We start from the raw sequence: 11,662 nt of genomic DNA, 5'->3' as shown, positions 1-11,662 counted from the left end.
TTATATATAAATATAATATCCCCGCATTTGGATGTTAAAGAACAAGAGGTTTTAACTTGATCTTCATCTCTGAATATCTTTACTACATTGCATTTTCTTCAACAGGTATGTGATGGTTAACCTTAATCATCAACTTGACCTAGAATCACCTGGGAAACAAGACTCTACGGATTCCTGTAAGGGATTATCTTGATTAGGTTAATGGAGGTGATATAATATCCCCGCATTTGGATGTTAAAGAACAAGAGGTTTTAACTTGATCTTCATCTCTGAATATCTTTACTACATTGCATTTTCTTCAACAGGTATGTGATGGTTAACCTTAATCATCAACTTGACCTAGAATCACCTGGGAAACAAGACTCTACGGATTCCTGTAAGGGATTATCTTGATTAGGTTAATGGAGGTGTGACGACCCACCAGTGGTGGTGGTAGCACTGTCTGGACTGGGATTCTATCGCTGCATAAAAAGGAGAAAGAGAGCTGAGCACAGGCATTCACTGTGCTCTGCTCCTGATTGTAGATGCAATGTATGCAGCTGCTGCAAGCTCCTGCCACTATGACTTCCTCACCATGATGGACTATAGCCTCAAACACTGAACCAAAATAAACTTTTCCTTCTTAAGTTGACAAATTTGGAGTATTTTTTCACAGTAATATTTTAAACATTATGAAGTGATAACAATATATAAATTATACTATATCAAAGTATTTAGTAGAACATTATGCAATGACAGACCCTTGCTGTAATAAGCAGAACACAAAATGTTTATCAAAAAACTTCCTATTTTTCAGACTAGAGACCTAACAGAAAGACACAAAACAATTTTATGCTTCACTAACATTCATCAGTAAAAACGTATTTTCACTTAATAGAACTAAGAGATACTTTGAATATGACGTTAAAATCACCTGCTATATCATGTGTCAAAGGTTCATCAATTGTTTCCAGCAACTGAACAGAAGACTGCTGAAGGGAGTCGTCAGAGTCACCAGCTGTGGCACCTACATCGTCAGTCACTGTGCCTTCCTCCATGGCTTCTGCAGCTACTGGAGCTAACAATTCTCCTGCATTAAGGAGACAGTCCTAACCACTTTAATAATGTATACACTTATATTCCTCTTATTTAACAGACGAAGAAACACTGTTTTCCTGAGGTCACATGAAGAACTAGTAACCAGGACACTATTGGTGGAAATATAATGCAGATGCCTTCACTCAGAACACTTTACTCACCATCAACATAATTAAATACAAATGGAATTTCCTAAGTAAATGCAAAAGTAATTTAAATGGCTGCTAGTGCAACATTTATGCATTTAGGAATGATCCTCTTACAGTTTCTTTTAAAAGATTACTGAAATGACAAATGACATGCTAATTCTGACACACCTTAGAAAAAAAATGAATCCTTGACAAACCTGCTAAAATATCCTGCAGCATACAGGTTAAGGAATACTGAGCCCAAGCACCACCCCAAGATATATCTCCTCTATTGAAGTCAGTTCCAACCAAAAGTAACAGTAGTCTTTCCAGCTGCGGTTCATTGACAATCTCACACAGATGAATAGTCGGTCTCGTGGCATTTGCAATGCGTGCAAGAACCTGTAACACATTTAACATTTATCATGTGCTTAAATACCAGTCATTTATTTTTTCTTAAAAAGACTAAAAGAGCTGGGCGTGGTGGCACACGCCTTTAATCTCAGCACTCAGGAGGTAGAGGCAGGCAGATCTCTGTGAGTTCAAGGCCAGTCTGGTCTACATAGTGAGTTCCAGGACGAACAAACTTAAGAGTTCTTTAAAAGACTAACTGAAAAAAAAAAAAAAAAAAAAAAAAGACTAACAGAAATGTATCAATATGTAGTACTGATATGATAGCTTCCAGTGTTGATGTATAATTTTCTATCAATTTACAAAAATGAAATAAAAAATGAAACCTCAAGGATTATTAGATCTGGTCTTGAATATGGATCAATACTTAACTTCTAGGGGCAAAAGAAATGGCTCAATGGTTAAGAACGCTGACTATTCTTGAAGAACATCTGGGTTTGAATCCCAGCACCCACATGGCAGCTAACAACTGTCTAAACTCCAGTTCCAGGGGATCCAACAGCTTCTTCTGTCCTCCACTGGCATTGCATGACATGGGTGCTTTTATCTATATGCAGGCCTAACACTCACACATAAAATGTTTTTTTAAAAAAAGAGTATCTTCTAGAAACTATGAATGTACTATACAAAAGTAATCATGATTCAGTAAAATCATTTGATACTTATATTATTTATTCCTATATGCATACCCTAGTAAATTACCCAAGTTTTAATTAAATTAAAATTTAGTTTTATCAGGAATTAAAAGAAGCATTTTTTTAATCTTTGAAGGCACAATAACACAAGTTAAATTAATTACAAAGCAAACACACACACACATACAAACCCCCCTTTTTCCTTATTCCAAAATCACCAAAAACAGTATCTAACTTACCTTACAAACAAATAATAAGAGATCTGCATGACATGTAAAATCCATGGAGAGGAGGAAAAGAACAAGTTTTTGCACTACTGAAATACAACGTTCATGGGCCAGAGTAAATGGAAGAGGTTCTATCTCAGGACTTTCTTTTGTTGTTGTAACTTCAGTGTCTAAATTAGAACGAGACCATTCTGCCGTCCGCCGCAAGCGAATCAAATCCTTAAAATGCTGAATACAGAAATTTACATGATTTAAAGCATTTTTTATGTAATCAAAAATTCTTGGTACGTACTTTTATGGAATGCAAATATTCAACATACAACTTCTAATGTACAAAATCTTCACATAAAACATGGCAGAGGTAGGTGAATCTCTTTTGAGTTCGAGGCCAGCCTGGTCTACATAGTGAGTTCCAGACCAGCTGGGACTACAGGGAGACCCCTGTCTCAAAAAGACCAAAAAATAAAATAAAATAAGATAAAAAGCTTCAAAAAGAATATCATGATTTTATTTATTTTTTTGGTCTTTTTGAGACAGGTTCTCCCTGTAGCACCAGCTGTCCTGGAGCTCACTATGTAGACCAGGCTGGCCTTGAACTCACAGAGATCCACATGCCTCTGCCTCCCAAGTGCTGGGATTAAAGGCGTGCGCCATCACACCTTTTTTTTTTTTAAATGGTGTCTTATTAAATGGTGTTTTATGTGGCATCAAACTCCCTACCTTGAAAACCTGATCTTCTTGCATCTGCCAGATGTTGGCATGAGCCATCACATCCACCTAAAGGCTAAGATTATTAAAAGCTATGCATAAGTTGGGCTGAAGAGATGGCTCAGGTAGTTAAGAGCACTGACTGCTCTTGCAGAGGACCCAGGTTTGATTCCCAGCACCCACATGGTGGCTGCAAACCATCCTTAACTCCAGTTCCAAGGGAATCCAAAGCCCTCTTCTCACCTCTGTGGCATTGCACGACACGGGTGCACTCACTTACATGCAGGCAATATACACATAAAATAAAAATAAATATTTTTTAAAAAGCTAGCATAAGTTATCTTCAATTTAAAGTGTATGACATGCAACAAATTTCATAAAAGCAAATTTTACAAAAAATGATTTTAAAGAAAGGATTAAATCAAATGTAACAGCTCAAACAAATGCCACCAAAACTTACTAAGAAGAATTTATATGGGACTGATGAAAATTGTAAAAATCAAAAGTAAGCTGGGCATGGTAGCACACCACCTTTAATCCCAACATTCAGAAAACAGAGAAAGGTGGATCTGTAAGATCCAGTCTGGTTTACATACTGAGTTTTCAGTCCAGCTGAGGTTATAGGCTCAAAAATAAATAAATAAAAATAAATAAATAAATAAATAAATAAATAAATAAATGAAAAATGGATTTCAGCCAGGTGTGATAGCACATACCTGTAGTTCCAGCACTTGGTAGGCAGAGGCAGACAGATCTCTGTGAGTTCAAGACCTGCCTGGTCTACATAGTGAGTTACAGGCCAGTTGGGGCTAAAGGGAGACCCTGTCTCAAAGAGACCAAAAAAAAGGGGGAGGGGATTTCAAATACAAAATGCTAATTCGAATTAGTTCAATATTTAAGGCAATATAACTTCATATCCATAGATATACTCAGACTTGTGATCTACTTGCCTCAGCCTCCTAAATGCTGGGATTATAGGCATATACCATGCAATGAAACATTTAATATTGTATTTAAAAATCACTGGAAACCCATTTTGACTAGGAAGACATTCGGGTTTTTAGAATTGTGTACAACTAGTTCCAAGAGAAATGTTAATTTCAAATCTAAATCGTCCAACAAGGTAGTGAAATGGAAATACTATCAATTCACTTTACAAATTACTTTTATTTATAAGGCTAAGTAAATGGTACTTATAGTCATTTTATTAATTTAATTTTATTTTAAAATAGCTTTTATTGAAATTCTGTGCAACAGTTCTTAATCAAATTTAGAACCCCTCACCAATCCATACACCCCCATACGTCCCACCCCCACCAGACTTCATTCATGCATTCTGTCGTATATGTTGTCATTTCTGGTCAAACATTTGTACCCAGATGTCCTTCGCTGAAAGTTCATCCACTGGCGCATAGTCAGCCTATCTAGAGATCTTAAAGACTATCGACTCTCTCTCACCCAGCAGTAATCAGCACCCATTACTTGCTGCCGCCCATTTACCTCATTTTATTTGTGTACTGTAGCATGAAAACAATAAACAGAATCATCTGGAACCATGAGCTAAATGAGATAGCCAAAACTGCACAGTAATTATTTCATCTTCACTCTCCTGAACCTCAATCCATTTTAAAGGTAACGTACTAGGCAGTGAAGTCCACTTTTACCTTTCCTTGAATATAATGACCTTTTTTTTTTTGGTCTTTTTGAGACAGGGTCTCTCTGTAGCCCCAGGTGTCCTGGAACTCACTATTAGACCATGCTGGTCTTGAACTCACAGAGATCCACCCGCCTCTGCCTCCCGAGTGCTGGGATTAAAGGCGTGCGCCACCACACCTGGCTGAGTATATAATCACATGTATTTAATTTCCCAATCATTATTAAAGATACTTAACTACTCAAATAATTTGAAAATATGAAGAAAAGTGAGGACTATAAAGTAATTACATTAAAAAGTACTAATCAGAGGCAGGAGAGATAGCTCAGCAGTTAAGAGCACCAGCTGCTTGTGCAGAGGATTTGGGTTCAGTTCCCAGCACCTACATGGTGGTTCACAACCATCAGTAACTCATTTCAGGGCATCTGGCACCCTCTTGTGGCCTCTGCTGGCACCAGGAACACACTTCCTGCATGCACATATATGCATTCAGACAAAACACTTGCACATATAAAATAATAATGAATATATCTTTAAAACGAAAAGGAAGTCCAGATCCTACCTTTGAAGTAGCCTGTTTTAGCTTTGCTTGCTCTACCAAGAGTTTATATGATGATCCTTTATTACTCTGTATTTTTTCTTTTTCCATCTGTTCCACCAAAGCCTTCTGTTTTGCCTTTAGTAGGTTAAGTTGCTTAAAATACAAATAAACAACTTAATCTTAAAAATAACAATGTTAAAAACAAAAATGTAAATTACACTCCACTCAAAAATCACTCTTCAAATTAGAAACTAATTTCTTGAACAATTCAGTTCAAGATTTTTTAAAAGAAAAGAATAAGTCGGGCGTGGTGGTGCATGCCTTTAATCCCAGCACTTGGAGACAGAAGCAGGTGGATCTCTGCGTTCAAGGCCAGCCTCATCTACATAGTGAATTCAGGCCAGCTGGGACTAAAGGGAGACCCTGTCTCAAAAAGACCAAAAAATAAAAAATAAGAAGAAAAGAAAAAAAAACATTATTTTCAAATCCTGGCTGCAAAATCTCTCCAGGTCATCATTTAGAATTAATCAGTTCCTCACATACTAAGAAAAAGCAGGTACCTGGAAGACTTTCTTATACAAGGCAATAAATAAATTTACTGATTTTGCTAATAGTGAAAAAGAATTGCTTTTTCTAGGCTTCAAGTCTGAGCCTGCAAATACTCCTACAACTTCCCAGAGTCCTGGATAATGACTGAGAGACAAACCACACAGGAAGCAAGTTATGGGAATTTACCTCTGTAGTAGTAAATACTTTTGATATGTCTTTAACTTTTTACTGCCACTTTTAAAATTGTGTGTTTATCGCCACTTTACACAGGTGGAGATAAGGGGACAACTTCATGGAGTTGGTTCTCTCCTTTACCTTTGCATGGGTTCCAAAACTCATTGTACTTTTGTAGCAAGCACTTTTACTCACTGAGCCATCTCACTAGTCCCACTTTTCTTTTTAAATACACACACGTAGACTCATGTGGTTTTAAGAAATAATAGAGATCTTTTGTAGACCTCACTAAATTTCTCCTAATGATGATATTCTGCAAAATTATGGCAATAAAATTTACTAAGTGTACTCGTATTTGAGATTCACCTGTACTCAATTTGTGTTCAGTTATATATAATTATCCATATTAGTTCACATATCAATATCAATACTCAACAGCACCAATAAGATTTCAAAATGTTACACTTTTCTAACTATAACCATTTTCCATATCTCCAAATCCTGCAATCAATAGTCCGTATCAAGAACAAATAGAAGGGAAGAAAATAATTTCTGTCAAAAAGATCTAACAATCTATTGACCAGCCTCCCATAATTCAACCATATGTGCACAAAATTACTTTGAACAAAAATACGCTAGAAAGATATAAATACTTTAAAATAGAAGGGTTATTTTGTATGTAAAAACATTTCACTGGAGGTAAGATTGAAAGTGATATGGAGTAAGGAAGAAGCAAGGCAAGAAGCACTTTTAAACAGACAAAAGAAATTACTTAGACTAGCAGAGATGGAAAGAGTTTAAAGAATATAACCAAAAACACGCATACTAGGTATTTTTGTCATTTTACCAGTTAGTTTGCCAAAGTGGTAACCAATCAACCTAAGCACCTTGCAAAATGTCGATCTAAGACTGGCTGACACATCCAATTTATGAGTCATTCCAAATGACAGTCTCCAAAACTAAATAGCAAGTTTGATGACCATTACCTGCTTATGATGAACAAGCTGCTTTCTGATTTTCCTGGAATATAATCTGTCAAGGCTACTACTTCCCTTGGAAGATCTATTTAAGCTCTGCGTGTGCAGATTATTGTTAATAAAACTCCACTGGTTACCTAGGAAGGAAAGTTTTTATTAATGATTCTGTTAAGAAATAAGACTTTGAAGTAATTCCCATAGCCAAAACACACAAATCACAATAAAAAATACACCAATCATGAAAGAGCAATTTTAAATAAAACCAATATAAAGAAACTGAGCGCTAAGTCTGGAAAGGCTGAACAACTTTCAGTATTCTAACCTCGGCTCAGTCTAGTCCAGAGCCACACTTTTCTCTGACTCTTTGGATTTTTGTTGGTGTTGTTTGAGACAGGATCTCACTATGTAGCTCTGGTTGGCCTTTAATGCAGAGACAGTTGCCTCTGCCTCTGCCAGAGGATTGAAGGCATGTACCACCACACTTAACTCCTCTTCTGATTCTTTATGAATAGTTTAAAACATGTTTTCCTCTTCTTGACCACTCAATAATTGTTAGTTCAAAATCTTCCCATCCTTCCTCGCCCCCCAAAACACTAAAATACAATTTGCTGTATTATTTAATTGTGTTGCTTCCCCCTTTATCCTATAACTGAGTTCACACATACACACATTTTTTGATATGAATATAATGCAAATTCTGTGTAATTGAGAATTCTTTCACATTCCAAAACTTAATATACTAACAATGTATAAATTTTAAGAACTGTAGTGGTTAATTTAGGTTAGGTTCTGCTACTTCAAATTATAATACCATTATTATATATATGGTATATATATTGTTATATGTTAATATAACAATATAATTAAGGATTATAATTATAAGGGCAAGAAAGCATAGTCTTAAATGTTAGATTTCTTTTAATTTTAAAACTCTTGTGCCATGGGGCTGGAGAGATGGCTCAGTGGTTAAGAACATTGGTTGTTCTTGCAGAAGACCAGGGTTCAAATCCCAGCACCCACATGGCAGGTAACAACTGTCCATAAGTCCAGTTCCAGGGGATCTGACAGCCTCTTCTGTCCTCCGTGGGCATTGCACGATACGGGTACACTTACCTATACGCAGGCAACACACACATACACATAAAAACTAAAAATATATAAAGAAAAAATATAAAACTCTTGTGCCCCAAACTGAAGATTTTTTTTTAAATCTAAAAATTTCCATATCTAAGCATAAAAGCCACTTGTAGTTAATTAACAGAACGGGACTGAATAAATTTTTTTTTTAAAGTCACAAATTTTCTTGACATAAACTCACTTCCACCTAGGTTATTAGAAAGTATTAAAGAAAGGATGCGGGGCGAAACACAAGACTGCAATTAAAATAAAAATTATATCCAGACAAAGGAGTTTGTCCATCAAATATAAATTCTCTTTCAAAAGATTCCTGAACAGAGTCAACTCATATTTTACACAAATTACATACATCTGGTATCTCCAGGCCAATAGCCAGTTCAGGAACAAATGCAGAGTCACTGAAAATCCCCACCAACATACTATTATAAACTTCTGATACCTGTCAGAAACCTCTCCCTGTCTTTACCATTCAAAGGTTTCTTTGCAGCTGCTGCTTCATCTTCAACAGTTGCCACATAATCCAGCAATCTGGACACCAGCATAACAACCCAACTGATCATGGGGATATCTAAGACACCTAAATAGAGACAACAGGGGAAAATTCAAGTAAACACGGGTGCTAATGAGAACTGATAACACAACTGAGATAACATTTGACAAATTAAGAGCATGCCACTTAACGATCAACGCCCAAATAATGGAATATGCCTTAAAATTACACACTTATGTGTAATTAAACACTGAACCTAATGAAGGACAGTACTGGGAAAAAAAGATAAAAGACTCACAGAGAACCAAAATAAAAAAACATGTAACTCGTCTTACAATTCATACTATCAAGCATGTTCTAAAGCTGCTATTTCTAAAATATTTCTTGCTCAAATAAAGCTACCATGGGCCAAGATAGGCATGTGCTTTAAAGTTTAAACTTAATATGGAAGTCTGGTTTTAGTTAAAGCAGTGTAGAAAAACATGTGCCACAAAATTTCAGTAAAGGATGGAGAGACGCAGTGGTTAAGAGCACTGGCTGCTCTTGCAGAGGCCCTGTGTTCGATTCCTAGCACCCACCTGAGAGCCAAGAACTGTCTGAAACTCTAGCTCCAGGGAAATCCTCGGGCATTGCATGACACAGAAGCACTTACAGACATGTAGGCAATACATTCATACACATAAAATAAAATAAAAAAAATTTTAAAGTTCAGCACTTTGAGGGTTAAGACATGTGGATGTATCTAAATTTGAGATCAACTTTGTATTACATAGTAAGTTCCAGGCCAGCCAGACTAGACCCTGTTTCCAAAACAAAAATTCAAATTTTAGAATTTAAGTAATGAGTTAAAAGGCATACAGTATGCCAAGCGTGGTGGCGCACCCCTTTAATCCCAGCACTTGGGAGGCAGAAGCAGGCAGATCTCTGTGAGTTCGAGGCCAGCCTGGTCTACATAGTGAGTTCCAGGACACCTGGGGCTATAGGGAGACCCTGTCTCAAAAAGACAAAAAAAAAAAGGCATAGGGCAGTAAATCACAACAAAGTTATTCACTCTAAAAAGTCTACATTAAAAAAATTAATAAAATATGCTACAATGAATAATAAAGTATATCATATTTCATACACACAGTATTTATGTTCACTATAAACACACTAAAGAAAGTTGCTTTTTATTAATACCTTCTGTCCTCCTATGCATGAGCAACTCTGGCTGAAGAGGTGACAATAAGTTATCCAAGAGATTAAGTAAGCTTTCCAATACTCCACTATTACTAAGTGATCTCTGACCAATGCAGGAAAGTAACATAAAGACCCTAAAAAACAAATATGAGGAAAATGCCATGAGAATAAACTTTTTAGATTCATATTAAAATTCATTAGACTAAGTGTTTGCATATTAAAACATATATTTTAGATTCAGAAAGGAAGACTTAAATGAAGAAATATCATTTAAATTTTGAGTTCCTTTGTTAGTTACTGGCTGTATTTTCTAATGTTATACACAAGAAATCGGATACTTAGTAAAAAATAAAGAAACTTTAGCAGAGCCTCAAATATCACATTTAAAGCAGGATATGGAGGTGCACACCTTTAGTCACAGCACTCTGGAGGCAGAGGCAGGCAGATCTCTGTGAGTTCCAGGCCATGATATTACATCAAACCACAACAAAAAAAAAAAAAAAAAAAAAAAAAAAAAAAAAAAAAAAATCACATTTAATACACAAGGCATAGCACTATCTAATACATTTATAGTCTCTATAGGTTGAATGAGAAAACCAAAGAGGGGGATCCAATTGTAGTATGTATTAGAAACCAATACATTAGAGCTCATCGCCTTCACCAAGTATTTCCAAAAATCATGAGAAGACCTACTTCTCCATATTTAGTAACCATGTAAAAAAAGATTTCATAACCTAACCAATGACTATAAGAAGTAAAAACATTTACGATAAACACCACCAACATTTTCTGACCTACCTATCCTGTGGAAAGATAAGAAGCTGCTCTGAATTGTACAGTTCCTGAAGAACATTAGAAAGAAACTGGCCCCACCATCTTTCACCACCACACAATTGAACAAGGAGCAGACCAGTATGTAACCGTATCTTTGGGGTTCCACTGATGCACAAGTGTTTAAAGAGCTCTTCACAGGCCTGAGCATGAAATGTACTCTGCAAAACTGCAGGAACAGAATGTCCTGTTAGAAGAAAGAATAAATAAAATTTCATATTTAAAAGTATGATGTTACATAAAAATTAGTATACCTACATGAATGCTTTTCCTTGACCAGTAATCAGTAGACATTTACATTCTATTTATTTTGGAACTTATTTACTGCTCGTATGTAGACCTCAATTGTCAAACACTTAGCAAAGAGAAGAGATACCACCTACATTAATGTTTCTTGTTTTTGTAGCTGAGTTTATCAGATTGCCTTGCAAGTGACTATGGCAGTAGTTGTAAATGAGACAAATATCAAATATACAGAGAGGGTATGTAAATATGAATGACTCAAAAAGAAATCCTGCTGGAAAAAAAAACATTTCTATATTAGGCTAGCAATTTATTAAAAAACAAAAAACTTTTCATAATTCTACTTTTATGCAATGCTTAACATTTTGCCATTGACACACTGATGTACACATTCATACTACAAACCTAAGAAACTCCATAAATATCCATTTAAAAAATTAGAATAGGGGCTGGAGAGGGCTCAGCAGTTAAGAGCAGTTGGCTGCTCTTGCAGAGGACCTAGGTTCAGTTCCCAGCACCTACATGGCAGCAAAAAATCATCCATATCTCCAGTTCCAGGTAATCTGACACCCTCTTCAGACCTTCATGAGCACTGTATGACATGACCTGTAGGCCATACACTCATACAAGTAAAATTAAAATAATAAAATATTTTTTAAAATTAGAATAAAGGAGGAAGTACTCAGAGAAACACACTTGAC

The 11,662-nt window shown here is 35.9% G+C and overlaps 1 protein-coding gene across 11 annotated transcripts in view; it reads right to left on the bottom strand.

Moving 5' to 3' along the window:
* Window positions 1-11,662, bottom strand: part of Birc6 (baculoviral IAP repeat containing 6) — a 218,539-nt gene that overhangs the window by 106,751 nt on the left and 100,126 nt on the right. For 6 of the 11 annotated variants that reach the window (XR_003846397.1, XM_029554048.1, XM_029554049.1 and 3 more), the window contains 8 exons: window positions 10,686-10,905; window positions 9,888-10,021; window positions 8,658-8,795; window positions 7,091-7,218; window positions 5,403-5,534; window positions 2,491-2,706; window positions 1,424-1,607; window positions 914-1,069 (listed from right to left, as the gene is read on the bottom strand). Coding sequence is in view for 10 of the 11 variants with exons in the window: in XM_029554048.1 (XP_029409908.1) it covers window positions 914-1,069; window positions 1,424-1,607; window positions 2,491-2,706; window positions 5,403-5,534; window positions 7,091-7,218; window positions 8,658-8,795; window positions 9,888-10,021; window positions 10,686-10,905 (1,308 nt within the window). In the remaining variant the exon portion in view is untranslated. The remainder of the gene's footprint in view (window positions 1-913; window positions 1,070-1,423; window positions 1,608-2,490; window positions 2,707-5,402; window positions 5,535-7,090; window positions 7,219-8,657; window positions 8,796-9,887; window positions 10,022-10,685; window positions 10,906-11,662) is intronic. The other 5 variants (XM_029554054.1, XM_017802184.2, XM_029554052.1 and 2 more) reach the window with 3 other exon arrangements.

The sequence above is a fragment of the Nannospalax galili genome, unplaced genomic scaffold (genome assembly GCF_000622305.1).
Source record: "Nannospalax galili isolate Female #2095 unplaced genomic scaffold, S.galili_v1.0 scaffold344, whole genome shotgun sequence".
In the NCBI taxonomy this organism is placed as follows: Eukaryota; Metazoa; Chordata; class Mammalia; order Rodentia; family Spalacidae; genus Nannospalax; species Nannospalax galili.
This window is presented reverse-complemented; position numbering and strand designations above follow the sequence as displayed.